This window comes from Culex pipiens, chromosome 2 (assembly GCF_016801865.2).
Source record: "Culex pipiens pallens isolate TS chromosome 2, TS_CPP_V2, whole genome shotgun sequence".
Taxonomy (NCBI): domain Eukaryota; kingdom Metazoa; phylum Arthropoda; class Insecta; order Diptera; family Culicidae; genus Culex; species Culex pipiens.
This window is the reverse complement of record NC_068938.1, coordinates 34,558,390-34,573,431: the sequence shown is the minus strand read 5'-3', so window position 1 is coordinate 34,573,431 and position 15,042 is coordinate 34,558,390. Positions and strand designations below refer to the sequence as shown.

Here is a 15,042-nt window from a genome sequence, read left to right as displayed (position 1 = left end):
TTCGAATCATGACGTTATAGCTGTTTTCAACCTTTTTGTAGCAAGAAGTTGATATAAAATTTGTGAAATTCTTCTTTCTCTAATTCAAAGGGTAACAAGGAAACAATTATTTTATGGCATCGTATTTTGTACATTTTTTTTGTTGTATGACTGTATGGTTTTGTAATTTTTTTTTTTGAATTTCTTCATATTATTTTTCTGAAATACTTAAATTGAGTAAGGGACCCAAAAATGCAGTCAATTTAAGAAGTAAAACTGAAACAATGATTAGAAAAATAATAACAGGAAAGTCAACTAAACTGAAAAAATGTTGAACCAAAGTGATTGTTAACGGAGCGGAACATAATTGTGTAGTATTTTGTTATTTATATAAAAGTTGAATTACTGCAACAAGTTTGAGCCACTGTTATGTAAATGCAAAGTTTATATTTAATAGACATCACAAACACAGTTTTGTATCGTCGGATTAGCCACTCGGATACACGTCAATTCAAGTTAAGCATAGAATATCTAGTAGTTGTTATTATCTTATAGTAGTTAGACTAGAAAAAGCGAAAAAAATAACTGACCATAATCACTCAAACTTCCACCTTAGCAACTTGCGTTACAAAAGTGCTTCGATTCCAAACAGGTACAGTACACACACCCACACGTTGTTGTTAGTTTAGCGCTAGAAAATGTTAAGACGACCAAAGAAGCTTAGGTACAATACATATATCAAGTGCGAGAAGAAAAGTGCAATTGATAGAGCCAGCTCTGAAACTGACTCTCTAATTGCGGATTGTTTGTTGCGAGAACGTGACTTTTCGGAAGAAATAATAAACCCAGCTGCTCTGTTATGAAACTTAATCTGTCGTAGACGCTTTTAATAAATATCCGAAAAATAAATAAATGAGAAAATGCCTTTCACCACTTAGTATGGATGGAGTCGCTGTGCCGGATGCATTTGGGTGTGATAACCTCCCTGGGTGTGGGTGTGCGTATGACTGTGGGGCAACATTCCAAGGCCCACCCCCAGCGGAGTTGGTCCCAGACTGTGGTGGGGTGCGATGGCAATCGGTTGCTGGATTTGCGTTTGCGGGGGCGGTGGCATCAGCGGAACCGTCGGTGGCATCGGATTGTGGATTCGGGCGTGATGATTCAGGATGTCCGCCGTGGCGAACACTTTGTGGCACTCGATACACTTGTAACTTTCGGTAGACCGATCGTTGAGGTGGATCTTCTTCTTGTGCGCTACCATATCCCGGTTGCGGCTGAAACTCTTTGCGCAAATATCACAGTGGTAGCTTTTGATGCCCGAGTGGGACACCATGTGCCGGGTGAGGTCACCGGAAGTGATGAAAGCTTTGTTGCACGAGGGGCAGACGTGGTCCCGCTGGTTGGAGTGGATTTTCTTGTGGGCCTGGAAGTTCCCGAGGGCGGAAAATTGCTTGCTGCAAATCTCGCACTGGTACGGCTTTTCACCTGGAGGGCATCGAAATAATGTTGAGGTCTTGGTATCCAATTGTGATTGAATAATTTAACCTTACCGGTATGCGTCCTTAGATGTATCGACAGATTGTGCTTCTGAGCAAATCGTCTGGTGCAATAACTGCAAGCAAACGGCTTCTCTCCACTGTGCGTCCTTAAGTAGATAGTATAAGATATATTACAAGAACTAAAATGTTTCAAAATAAATCGTTTACCTCAAGTGCATCTGTAGTTGAGCGGCACATTTGAACGTCTTATGACACTGGTAGCAGGTTTGTGGAAGCTTTGGTGTTGGCTTGGGACCTCGCTTCTTACGGTCCTCCGGTGGCTTGGGTTTGTATCTGCTTCTACTGGATTTCCTGCAAAGCAAGATCATGTTGATGATGTGTCAACTAGCTTTAAATATGTTAAGCAGCCATACTTTTTTGTAACTTTTCGCTCGGAATCCTCCGCTTTCTTTGCAGTCAGCAGCCATGTATCATCCGTCATGGTTTCTTTGTCCATGGAATTACTGTACACTCCGGTCATCAGCCCAATGTACTGTCTCAGTCTCATATCCGAATTTTCACACTGTTGCTTCAGATGGAAGGCGACTCCCAGCCGGTACATGCAATTGTTGCAAATCGTCGGCGGTAGACCATCGTTTTTGGATACCTAAATTATGATTCATTAAATTTAATCAAAAATGCACAAAACAACTTGCTCACAAACCTTAATATTGGCACACATGACCAGCATATCCGCAGGGGCCATGGCCACCAGATCCGTGCTGAAGATAGACGTAAACACACCTTCCTCCAAACAAACCCGACACAATCTGCTAATGTTATAATCCATGGCCTTTAATTATGCCACAACTTTAAACCATTCTCGCCCAAAAACCCAGCACGAAAAATCCAATTATTGATGGGCCAGCTCGGGGTGCACTGTTTATGTTTGGCCACTCACCGAGAATCGACGAAAGGTTGTCACTTTCGTTCCGGACACTCACGCCGCGTCTCTGTGGCAGCCATTTTTGTACATTTGAATCCATCTTCTATTTGGCGCGCGCATGCAGTACCTACCTACTTGTTGCATGCAAGTTCACGTGCACTGCGAGCAAACCACGTGTTGCGTACGAGTTTTGTAGCCGGGGTGATTTCCGTTTGATCGATATCCTGACCGGAAGCGACAGGCGCGTAGCAACCGGCGATTTAGTTTATTACTGACGCCGATTTTCAAGTTTAAGGACGGTTGGACGAACAGGCTGCGTTTTAACTATGAATCCCGAGGAGAACCCAACTTCGATCAGTGTCCAGGCGGATGAGTTTAACGCGTCGATCGTGGACCAGTCGGGGGTGCTGGAGAAGGATCACCCGTTGCTGGAAAGGTTCCAGCAAGCCCTTAAGGCTCACCTGCTGCGGGTGAAGGACCAACTCGAAGAAGAGATTGCCGAGTTGGATCATCGGCTGGAGCAGAATGAAAAGGACTCCGAGGAGGTCGGTGCCCGGCTGTATGATCTGCAGGAGGAGATCGATAGCCAGAAGGAGCTGCTGGATATCTACGGGAAGGAGATCATGGAGGTTTCCGCTAGACGGAAGGTTGCCGAGGAAATGGCTGCCGGTTACAAGAAGGAGTATGATGAAGAAAACCTGAAGCTGAAGGAGTTTAAAAGGATCCATAACGAACACCTGGTGGAACTGGATAATTTGACCATCCTGGAGGCCGAGTTCTCCAAGTGGGACCAGGAGATCAAGGACGAAATCGCGGTTGCCAAACGGGTTGCTAGCAAAGACGTCAAGGACCAAATGGCAGCGGCAGAGGAAAAGAGAAAGAAAGATTTGTTGGTGTTCAATCTGGATGCGGAGGTTCGCAGGAAGGAACGTGAACTAGAGGGAATCGAAGAGCAGATCAAGGAACAGGAGGGTGCTACCGACGTGATCAATAGAAGCTTGGCGGATGCCAACTCAGATCTCGAGGTGCTCCAACATGAGCACAAACGACTGTTCCAAGCGTGGGGAGAAGTGATCGTAGCCATTCAGCAGCGTGATCGAGTCCTTTCCAGAACTAAAGAAGAATTGGAGTATGTAGCATAAGTTGAGGAAGGCTTTCTCAAAATAAAATAATTTTGTTTACAGGAAAGTTTACGAGGAGCACAAGGTAATCAAGAGCAAGACTGATATCACCAAGAAGACCGCTGCCAAGGAAATGGAACAAAACGAAAAGTTGTCAGGGTTCAAGGCAAGAATCCAGGGCGATATCAATGTACTGGAAAAACAGGGTTTGTATACTCGATTCGCACTGAGTTCTATAAATAAAATGTTTATTATTAAACAGTTAACAAAGAGCAAGAGGAGGAGGACAAGTTGACGCGTGAGTTGGATCACTACGCGTTGATTCTGGAACAAACCGAAGCGGACATGTTGAAGGCTCAGCAAGAGGGACTGCTGATCGCGAACCACCTGAAATCGCTTCGTCAAACGTTGAACCAGCAAAATCAGAAAAAGTTCGAACTCGAAGAGCAAATACTGGAGCTTCTGCAGGATCAGATTACCACCGATAAGGCGGGAGAATCGCAGGGCAAGACACTGCGTGAAACGCAGGAGAAGCGTAGGGAGCTGGAAATCGGAATGTCCGATACGGAGCACAAGCTGTCTATTGCACTGCTGGACTTGGAGAAGTGGCGCGGAATTGTGGAAAAGTCCAAGGGAGAAGTTTCGCAAATTAAGGTCTAGTTGCTTACACATGCTTTGGAAGTTTAGTTCTGGAAGTTTATTTCACAGAAAGAGCACGATTCTCTGGACAACGAGGCGAGAAAGTACGACGACGAAATCAAAATCATTAAGGAAATCATTGCGACCAAGTTGCGCAAGCTGGACTCGTTGAATCGTCAGCTGGAGCAGTTGATTACACAAGCCGGCGGTCACGAACTGAATCCGGACGAGCTGAAGCTGCTGGACGTGCAGCACGATATCCTGGAGCTGGACGCCAAGATAAAGGAAGCACAGGAAAATTGGCTGAAGCTGCAGAACAGTGTCGTAAGCCTGTCGGAGAAACGTGTGCAGCAGTTGAACGATATCAATTATTCACGAAAGAGTAAGTCTAGAGTCTCTGGTTTTAATAATTTGATCAAATTGTCTTTCTTTTCAAACAGAGCTGTTGTTAGTCGAGCAAAAGGCTATCAAAATCGAAACGCGCCTTGAGGAAGTCTTGAGCGAGAACCGGGAGATTGTACGCTCTCTGTCGACGCTTAATTCACGACTGGACACGGTCAGCCTGGAGCTGTTCAAAACTAAGAAAACTCACGAGAAGGAAGAAATGGAGTGTGAGATTTCGCACCAGCAAACCACGGAACGTTTGAGAGAGGCGGAGCTGTCCGTGCTGAACCTGGAGCAAGATCTGGCCGATTTGGGCAAGGAAATTGACGAGTGCAAGCAGGAAGTGCTGGACAAGCACCGCGAAGCGTTGTCGTGGGAGACCAAGTACAAAATGTCTTACGAAGCGAAGAAGTTCAAGGATGAAGAGTCGGCGCAAAACAGCGAGATCGGCATCATGAAGGCCGAAATCCATCGCATGCAGGTGCGATTTACGCAGCTCAAACGGATGCAGGAGAAGCTGGTTACCGATTTGGAGAATACGGTTCATCACAGGGAACACATCTTCGATTCCGTCAACGCAAGGGAGAAGGTTTACGGGAGCAAGTTCAAGTCTCGCTCGACGATGCAGCACAAGATTAACGAGTTGAAAAACAAGCTGAAAATAGTCTTTGGAGAAATTTCGGACACCGAGAAGAACTTGATCGAGATCGATACGGCTCAGAAATTGCTGCAAGCGGAGATTGAAAACAAGTCGCAGCAAATAGAGGAGGAAAAAATTCAAACCAGTCTGATAAAGTCGGAAATCGAGCAGGCTACACTGTTGAAACAAGAGGTATTTCACAAGCTTTGTTAAGGTGAATTGGTTGAATATTTCTTTTTTTCAGAACTTGGATTACATCGTACGTCACCAGTATCGCGCTAGACGTTACCGTGCCTTTGCCGGCGCTAATCAGCTGCCCAAGTTCCGGAACGAAATCCTGATTCAGGCCGACTTGCAGCGCCAGCGCGAAATCAACGAGACCATCGGTGGGATTGTGGAGAACTTGATGATTGATTTTCCCGGACAGAGATTTAACCTGTCCAAGATTTGGCAAACTTTGAAGTAATTTTTTCAAGTGAAATTTTGGTTTGGTTTGGATTGCTTCAGTGTGAATTTCGAGTGAGATTTATTCAAAACAATTAAATAAAGCTTTTATTTCCGAACAACAATACACTGTAGGTGCTGAGGTTTGTTTTACGTAAATGCATATCAAAAAGAAAATTCTAATCTAGGAAGGGGAAGCGTTTGCAGTACTCTGGGTCGGAAGTTTGCAGGTATTCGTTGAGCTTGGTATAGTATTGGCCGCCTTCCTCGTTGACGTGCAGGTCATGCGCGAGTTCGTCCATTTCTGCGCAACAAACCGCCTCGTGGAACCCGCCGAGGAAGCTCAGGAACCGGAATGTGTTGTGTTTGATTCTGAGCACGTGGTTGTCGTGGATTTCGTGGTGCCGTTTGTTGAGTGTTACCTTTACGGCTCCGGCAGGTTGTTGTACCATAAGAAGAGGTTCCACCGAATTCAGTTCGAGGTTTACACCGGGTTCATCAAAAAACTTCATCACGTAGGACACTACCAGGAAGCATACCGCGTTCATCGGAAAGGCTCGCAGCAGAGTTGAGGCCAGACCTCGGGACAGGAACGAAAGTCCTTCTTCGGCGTAACTTTTCCGTAAGCAATCCTTGATGCCGTTGTACTGTGGCTTTCCAGTCATGCCGTCCGCTTGCAGCCTTGATTTTACTACATCGATGGGGAACGTAAATAACCAGGAGATGGTTCCAGCCAAACCACCGGCCATTAGTATCGTAAACGGCGATGGATCTGCTACGGATCGGACCATCATTTCGTACGAGACAAAGTAGCTGGAGAATCCGGGCATATCTCTCGCCGCGGTGATCCCCAGGCCTCGGAATACCCCTCTGAATCCTTCGTTCCGCCAGATAGATCTCGTACATTGCATTGGTCCCGAGAACTTGAGCGCTCCCTTCGGCAGGTTATCCTGTAGCTGAAGTCTCGTTTTCACCAGCTCCATTGGCGAGCAGATAAAACTCTGCGCAAGTCCGGCCGCTGTTCCGGCCAAAAAGTGCGAGTACAGTGAATCCGGATCGGAATTGTTTCGCTGAACATTGCCGTACACTCCGAATACGATTGCGTTGACTGCGGCCACCCCGGCCATGGGACTAGACATGCCGCGGTACAGCCCACGGACGCTTTCTTTGGCGATGATCTTCCGGAAGCAATCCAGCGTGCCCTTGTACAGTGGATTTCGGTGGTCTTGGGTTTGCAGGTGGACTTTGATCGTATCGAACGGGTAGCCCACAACGACGCCGGCACATCCTGGAAATAAGTGGACCGTGTCATTGGGGATCAACCTGAGGGTTCAACCCGAGCACAAACAAGTTTACGAATGTGATGAGATGCAATGATTGCGTGGATGAAAATATTTATTATGCTTTGGCGAAAACAACGCTGACGAAAGGTCGATGATGATGAGGCAATATTATGTGAAAATACCCATTTAGGTGATCTTTACTTTTGTTGGAAGCAACTTGCCATGTATAAACAACACAATCTCTGTTGAAACCATGTGCTTACACAACAGTTTGAACACTTTTGGCCAAAATGATTTTAATTTAAAATTTTAGATGTTGCGTACATAACAATGGTATAACATGCAATTGGTAAATATAAGACATTACAAGTTAAAACGGAGATCATGCGAAACGGACAACCTTTTCGGTTTATGAACTCATACCTCCTAGACATCCTGCAGCAAAATCAAGCGCCATTTTAGTTTCTATCGGTGGATTTTTAACACTGAAGGTTTACTTAGGCCAAACGCAAATTTAACAATTTGACAAAGTTGGTTCAAATGGTGATCAGGATTATTTTAACCTGAGTTTTGGTACGAATTATTTGATCAGCCTTAGATGGAGGTTGGCGATCTGTAATCGATGTGAATATATGGTTGAGAGTTTAGTTTTGGAATTTTCTTAATGCGAAAATCAGTCTAAATTAAATATTTCATAAAATTTTATTAATAATGTTTCTAAAACAAAGGGTTATGTTGAAATTTGTAACAATCTACAACATTATGTTCTACTTAAGTTTATTCTACTCGAATCTGAAGCGGGAACCACCCCTCTTAAAAATTCTCTACCTTGAGTTCTTCTTCTACGACTTTTCTTCTAAGTGCGTCATTGACGATCTAGAAATTCACAGTTAAACCGAATTCTACTTGATAACAACTAGATAGAGCATCAAAATTTGCGCCGATTGCCGGTGTGGTTACCAGGACATAAAACCGAAAGCAAATTCAAACTTTGATGAACTGTTCACCTTAGGCTGATAAGACATTAGCACGTAGTACCACGTTGGGCACCGAAGGTTTTGCCTTTGTGCGGAGTGGAAAGTTTTTGCAAACTCAAGTTGGGAAAAAAGTTTCTGGAAACTTCTATAGTTTTTGGAACGGGGAATTTAGAGGAGAATGCACTTAAAAAGCTCAGCGAATTAAAGTTCTTACCTTATACTAATAGCACGTCGAATTCGATACGGTGCAATTAGGGGGTGACACAATGGTCATGAACTGTCTATAAGCGGTTTTAATTTGCAGTGAATGCACATCAACACCATTTCTGAAAAGTATCAGCCCTGTCGTATGTGCGTATCCAGGTCAACCCGTGACTGGACAACAACTGGTTCAATTTCACTTGGTGGGACACTAAGGACACGCTAGAGTTCTTCTCTTTCTCACTGTTTGTTAAACATTAATCCAACGATTGAACTTTCACAAACTTTTTGCGCAGTTAACTGCCCGGTAATCTCTCAGAACAAAAAAAAAACCTCAACTTGGACTATCGCGGTTCGGGTCCTGGACTAATACTCTCCTCGAGGGGGGTCTCGGCCGAGGGCGTTTCGACCGCGCGTTACGACGTAAACTTCCAGACTGTGACTAAAAATCCGAGTGTCGTCCCTATACTGAACAAGTACACTGGACCACGCAACGACTGACACTGATCATCGACTCGACGGAGGAGAGTTTCGCTGATCTCTGGCCGTTCCAGGATTGGCTGATCCGTGCTTGTAAACACGAGCGTTATCAGCCGTTAAAAAGATGAAACAAAAAGTAAGAGCATCATGAAGAGTCGTGGATTGATAAGGATGAGCCAGCAGCAGCATCGGCAGGACGGCTTGGTGGGGGCCTCAGGAGGGATCCACGAGGATCGTCGCGATGTACTGGAGCTCGGAGGGAAGAAGAAAGTACATCGATCTTCGCGGAAGAAGGTTATCTCCTCGTGCTGAATGGGCACTTGAGGCGTATTACCGTTAAACTAGGCAACTGGACTGATCAGTACTGGCAGGCATAACGTTGCGAACGATTCGCGATCCTTGTTTGTCAACTGATACAGATTTTTCAAGGTTGAGTGCGTTTACGCAGTTTCCTTGTTTAAATTTCTTCTATAAACTAGAATTAAACATTAAGATTATCCTACCCTTGCCAAAACCAGTAATTTCAACCGAAGTAGCCACTAAAACACCACGCCCCTCCATCTGTTATCACGTGAGTCCAACTGAAATTTGGCTCCTCCTCCCGGACGGTAGACGCACGTGCTCAAGCTTCATGATCACGGGATTGACGCACGAATTGAGCACGAGTTTCAATTCTGGTGCAATTAACGAAACAAAAAACAACATTTCGTCTGGACGATTACTGATATGACCAAATCCGGCTTTTCAGGCCATATAAAAAAAACTTATAGAAGGATGTCTGACTGTTGAACTTTTGTTTGACAAGTGCCATCTTAGGTTCGTTTAGAGAGACTCCTAGTAATATATTTCTCCCATTCAAGTTGTGAAAGCATCACGCTCGAGTTGTGTTGTAACTGATACAAGGCTCGTACGCGTGTAGCTGAATCAATGAACTTAACAAACTAGCGTTTGTAATATGAGTGATGATGTAATTTCAAAACTGCGTGAAACAATATATTGAGCTACATTCCGCTGATAGTGGAACTTTGTCATGGTTTTGCACTAGTTTTTACTGGCGTAGAAAAGTTTTGTATGGGTTTTAGGTTAGCCACCTAGTTGTAGTTCAAAGTAAGTCACGAAAATCTGTACTAAACTATGCTTTTTTCATATCCAAAAGAATAAACAATCATCAAAATAATCGGATTTATACAATCTTCATCAATTCAAACCAGATTGCATGCAAAAAATGCACTATATTTGTTTAAACAACAGTCTGTGTCAAACCATCGGGGTTTGAGTGTACATAAACATCGATTTTCAGAGGTTATAGAAAGACTGTTATGAAAAATATCATAACGTACTGTCAACTGGAGTGAATCGCACAGTCTGAATAGTGACAGTTGTTTTAGAACACTTTGAAATTTGGAAAACGATGCACTAGTTTTCTTGTTCGATGTCTGTTCTATATGAAACTAGTCAAAAATATCAAAATATTGTGTTTCCATGTAAAATTATCATTTGAACCCAAAATAGGACCAAACATTGATTTGTTGACAATTTGGCTCAATTCTGAGGGCAGATTCAGATTCAGCGGGCAAAATTACATGGAAAATCATATTTTTGGACAATTTTCAAATTTCGTTAGGGTGGTCCCATATGGGTTTCCATCGAAAATTAGACTTTTTCAAATGAAGATATTTCGAATTTAAAGAAAAACACCCCCGAGAATTTTTAGCGTTTGTAATGCTGCAACCTGGCGCTAAAAATTTGACTTGCGCCTTTTCGAGATATTTAGGTTTTAAATTTGCTTCTTTTTTACCTTAAAATGCCTGAAAACCTTAAGTCCAAAATGACATGTCAAAAAATAGAACTATTCATTTTTCAGAGCTCTAAAAGTGCCCCGAATATCACACCCAGAACTGGACATCGGTATACGAGAGGATAAAGAGAACGATTCGGTAGTAAAATGGTACTGTGTGCGGACTGAGAGGATAACTCCCAAAATTAACGAGAGTACTTTACTCATGGGTTCATCTTCAAAAATAGTTCATCTATCAAAAAAAAAAGTACCGGTACTGAGACTCGACCCCAAGACCTTCGGCATATCGAACCGTGCCTTTGCCGTATGGGCCACCATGGTTAGGTGACTAAGTGGCGGTCATTTGTCCATATAAGCTACTCAATAGGATGAACTGTTCCAATGAACGAATGAACACGCGAGAGGACTATACTCTCGCAAAATAGCACATTCCTATCCTATCGTTCTTTACCTTTGGGTGCACTTTTCTCTAAAACTTAACCCTGAATTGCCACATTAAAAAACTTGATCTTTGAAGGTTTGCTCATATGCTTTCTATAAATTTGGTCGTTAAAGGCGTAGATTACGATATACAATTTTGGTGTCTTGGACAAAGTTGCTTGAATTGGCAAGTCCAACAATTTTCTAGAAAACAAAAAAAAACCCAAAAATATTCCTGAAAAGTTAGATTTTCAAAATCGCCCTATCGTGAGGCAACCTTATTTTCAACCAAACCAAAAGTTGCTCCTTTTCATTTGCAACAACTCTTCTGAAGACACCAAAGCTCCAAAACTGCACATTTTTTTCGGAAAACCAATTTCCACTTATTTGTGCGATCTGGATCACTGTTTAATGGAGACGCATGGTGCTTTATTTCTCATCAACAATATTTCCTTCCCCTAACAATTGTTCCACCCTGTGCTATAAATTTCCCAAAACAAAAAGAAGTCCTCCACTGCTCTAATCAAACCCCCACCGTCCTTGAATGTAAACACACGGCGGCGGTCAGATTATAATGTTTTGTTTTGATCGAAGTAAAACCCTCCCCACCACGTGCACCTGTGCGTGTGTGTTGGTGTGGAAAACTCGCACATGCGCTCCACCCCATTATGGCAGCGAGACATTTTCCGTGCGCTATAAAGAAATTTCTTCCCTCATTCTGGTGCGTAAAATTTGTCACACCGTCTCGAGTCGCGCTCGAATTCCCGCAAATTTCTGGATATCGCGATTGATCTCGGTTCCGATTTCGCTGTCGTCAGCACGGGGGAACTCTTGTGAGTTGAGTTTTGTTGTGTTTGCGACGCTGATCAATTGGGAATCGCTCTTTGGCGATAGATTTTAATTTGTGCCAATTGAAGTGTGACATCGCGCGGTTTCGTCGGTGTGGGTGTCTCCCCCCAAGTTGGTGTGTGAAGAAGATATTTTGTGACGGGCGACAGTCTCGTTCAGACTATCGTCATTCTAGTGCTGAATCCGCAGTGTGTTGTGCAACTCGGACGTCGACGGCGATCTCGTGACTTTGGCTCGTTTTCCGATCGATCGATGAAGTGTTGGTGAAAAAGGGAGCAATGAATCACTTGCAAATTTCGACAGATCCGACATTGCTCGGCGTTGAGCTGCCGGAATCGCTGACGACTTCGCCATCGGTTTCGACGTTCTTGCCCGAGGAGGACGCCTCCACATGTCTGCTCCTCCCGGGAACTCCGAGCCCTCCGTTGGACTTTACCCACCCGCTGACGCCCAGCATGGGCAACGCGGACAACTGTGAAACGGGAGCCGGCGATGATCCGGCAGCGGAAACCAGCTCTTCAGGCAGTTCCGGAATCGGCATGGTGGGCGGCTGCACTACCGGCGCCTCCAACCTGTTCAACAACCACAGTGACTACCAGCATCTGCGCAAGAAGAGTGGAACTGAGGAGAATGGAATGCATCCCACCGGAGGGGTGATGAGCATCACCCTGACGAAGGATATGCCCGGCTTTGTGCACTGGAATTGGCCGCTGATCCGGAAGTGTACCTTCTTTGTGTTTCTGTCCGGAATCATCGCCATGGTGGGCATTGTGGTAGCGATGATTGCGACGCTGCCCAAGTCGTGCAATCCAGCGTGAGTAGATTGAGGGATATTGTTTTGCGTTTCAAGTAGCATGAAGGTCATTAGAGGTGATGCTGCGGGTGGAGACGTTTGCAGAAAGGCTTTCTCTGGAGGCTTATGTTGGTTTTTATTTGTTTGACGGTTTTATATTTACCTTTGGGATAGCAATCGTCATAACAATTCACTTGATAATATTGCGCCTCCATTAAACATTTCGTTGTCTATTTGATGGAGACACATGATTTCACCAATTTCTTACCCCACAAAATAAGGGAACTGGTTATGATTTAAAAATTCAAACAAAATAGAAATAGATTTTTGAAAATCCATTTCAAAGAAATTCTAAATCAATCAAACACTAACCTACTTGTTTTTAAAGAACTGCTATTTTTAACGAAATAAAAAACAGTCTGAGCATGAAGCACCAGGCGTCAACAGAAAAACGTACTGGGAACTCATTTCCAACTCAAGTTGGAACATGTAGTATACTTTTAGTAGAAAGATAGTGATAGTTTTAAGTTTTGCAGAGTGTGTTCTGTGATTTATAAAAAAGATATGTTAAAAAGGGATGTTTTCCCATACAAATTTCCTTCAAAAGTTTAATCGCTTTGCACAAATTAGGGACTGATACAATTAAACTATTTTTTTAAGCTTGTATAGAATCGAAAAAAGTACAAACTAATTTTAAGCTTGGAAATTTTCATGATTTTTACACCCTACCAATTTTATAATGTAATATTTGTAAGCGATTTTCATACTCCCTAAGCTTATTGATGATATGTTTATGGGTAACTCATTAAAAAATATGTTGAATTGTTGATGCTTAGGGATCATTCTTCTATTACGTAACGCAATATCAGGGTTTCTCCTCCCCCAATTTTTATTACATTTCGTAACAGATCCTAACACTTTTCCCCAATTCCAGCGTCACCTGGTACAAAGGTTCCGTCTTCTACGAGGTATTCCCGGCCAGCTTCCAGGACACCAACGACGACGGGCTGGGCGACATCCGAGGGTTGATTGGCCGAGCGGAGTACTTCAAGGGGCTCGGAGTCGGTGCGGTCCGGCTTAACTCGATCTTCCCCTCGAAGCACTACCCGGACCACTTCCAGGAGGTGACCTCGCTGACGGCGGTGGACGAGGTGCTCGGCAAGGTTGAGGACTTGCAGAAGTTTGCTGCCGTGCTGCACGAGCGGAACATTTCGCTGGTGCTGGACTTGCCGATCTATCCGTTTGTGAACCACCTGAACCCGCCCACCATTGATGTAGACCATTTGCCGAACCGTACGAATGACGATGTTCCGACGAGCGAGTTTCTGCGACTGGCGAGGTCCGTCAAGGGAGGAGAGGAGAATGTTATAACTAGCGTGCTGAGATTCTGGCTGGCAAAGGGAGGTGTGGATGGATTTTACATTAAGGGGTTGGAGCACTTCCACGATGATCCGCTGCTGTTGGAGAATATCAAGGAGTGGAAGTACACACTGGGTGGAGATCGCGTTCTTATGGTTAGCAAACAGTTTATTGATAAACTAGCTGAACCAATTGTTGGTGAGGTTTTGAATCACGTCGACTTGGTGGACGTTCTTTTGGATATGACTAATGGGACGGAAGTGACAGCGAATGTGATCAGAAGTGCCGTTGATGGATCGTTGCTGAAGCACACTGAACATGCGTGGATTCACTGGAGTGTGGGAAGTGTTCACGAGCGTCGTTTGTCTTCCGGTCTTAGTCCTAATGCAACGTTGGCCGCCACGCTAACGCAGCTGATGCTTCCGGGCACGGTTAACATTTTCTACGGTGATGAAATTGCCCTCGAGGAAGCTCACGATCCGACTGGAGAGCACACCGATACGCAACACCTGCACCACCTGACTGCGATGGCATGGAGTGGTAGCCAGAATCAGTTTACCGGAAGAGGAACGTTGCCCTGGTTGCCGAAGAGTGCATCCGCTTCGTTTCATCACTTGGACATCGTGCTGGAAATGATTGCCCTGAGGAAACGGTCACCTTCGATCTACCTGAACGCGGTTATCAAGGAGGAGCAAATGTTGCCCAACACGGACGTCAAGTCGAGCCAGAATGATATTCTTGTGCTGCAACGGTGGTACCCGAGACGGAACTCTTTTGCGTGCATTACCAACTTTGGGGTGAAGAACGCCTCATTGGACCTGACGGCCATGTTTTACAGTGGAGAAATTGTCGCTGGTACGTCGACCATACGGGAGCGAGTTTATTTTGAAAAGTTCAACGTTGATTCGCTAGAGACGGTGATTGTGAGATTACACAAGTAAATAGAAAGGGTGACAACAGATGGTTTTTTTTTTGTTTTTGATTCATTTTGGATTTTTATTTTATGGAATTTCTTACAAAGAAGAAAATTCAAATAATAACTAGCCTACAAGTAACTTAACACCCTAGCTTGTTCTGTACATAAGTCAACCTTAGCTGTGTTGTATAGAGTAGAGAGAATGTTAATAAAAACTATTAAAAATAACTGTAGGAAAAACATAACGATTACTTTACTACACCCTACACAAACAGAATTCGTGTTTTTATTCCTTGTTGCTGTCAGTGATTCCCTCAAAATAATCGCTACCATCT

At 44.1% G+C, this 15,042-nt stretch overlaps 4 protein-coding genes across 5 annotated transcripts; 2 read left to right on the top strand and 2 right to left on the bottom strand.

The window, feature by feature from the left end:
* Positions 1 to 832: 832 nt before the first annotated feature.
* LOC120415701 (zinc finger protein 429-like) lies at positions 833 to 2,317 on the bottom strand. The gene is made up of 5 exons (XM_039577292.2): positions 2,182 to 2,317; positions 1,892 to 2,124; positions 1,686 to 1,829; positions 1,530 to 1,624; positions 833 to 1,464 (listed from the first exon to the last, which is right to left on the bottom strand). Exons 1-5 carry the CDS (start codon positions 2,305 to 2,307, stop codon positions 914 to 916), a joined length of 1,149 nt encoding a protein of 382 aa, XP_039433226.1. The 5' UTR covers positions 2,308 to 2,317; the 3' UTR covers positions 833 to 913.
* Positions 2,318 to 2,723: 406 nt separating this feature from the next.
* On the top strand, positions 2,724 to 5,796 carry LOC120415700 (coiled-coil domain-containing protein 40). Its single transcript, XM_039577291.2, has 6 exons — positions 2,724 to 3,532; positions 3,588 to 3,730; positions 3,787 to 4,178; positions 4,233 to 4,545; positions 4,604 to 5,379; positions 5,432 to 5,796. Exons 1-6 carry the CDS (start codon positions 2,730 to 2,732, stop codon positions 5,651 to 5,653), a joined length of 2,649 nt encoding a protein of 882 aa, XP_039433225.1. The 5' UTR covers positions 2,724 to 2,729; the 3' UTR covers positions 5,654 to 5,796.
* On the bottom strand, positions 5,713 to 8,587 carry LOC120415702 (mitochondrial basic amino acids transporter). 2 transcript variants are annotated; one of them, XM_039577293.1, is made up of 3 exons: positions 8,106 to 8,587; positions 7,338 to 7,527; positions 5,713 to 6,919 (listed from the first exon to the last, which is right to left on the bottom strand). In XM_039577293.1, exons 2-3 carry the CDS (start codon positions 7,369 to 7,371, stop codon positions 5,811 to 5,813), a joined length of 1,143 nt encoding a protein of 380 aa, XP_039433227.1. In that variant the 5' UTR covers positions 7,372 to 7,527; positions 8,106 to 8,587; the 3' UTR covers positions 5,713 to 5,810. The 2 variants fall into 2 exon arrangements, with proteins under 2 accessions (XP_039433227.1, XP_039433228.1); XM_039577294.1 differs by lacking the exon at positions 7,338 to 7,527 and having other exon boundaries at positions 8,106 to 8,586.
* A 2,911-nt stretch (positions 8,588 to 11,498) lies between these two features.
* On the top strand, positions 11,499 to 14,935 carry LOC120415704 (neutral and basic amino acid transport protein rBAT-like). Its single transcript, XM_039577298.2, has 2 exons — positions 11,499 to 12,453; positions 13,367 to 14,935. The coding sequence occupies exons 1-2, from the start codon at positions 11,918 to 11,920 to the stop codon at positions 14,730 to 14,732; spliced, it is 1,902 nt and encodes a 633-aa protein (XP_039433232.1). The 5' UTR covers positions 11,499 to 11,917; the 3' UTR covers positions 14,733 to 14,935.
* The last annotated feature ends 107 nt before the right edge of the window (positions 14,936 to 15,042 follow it).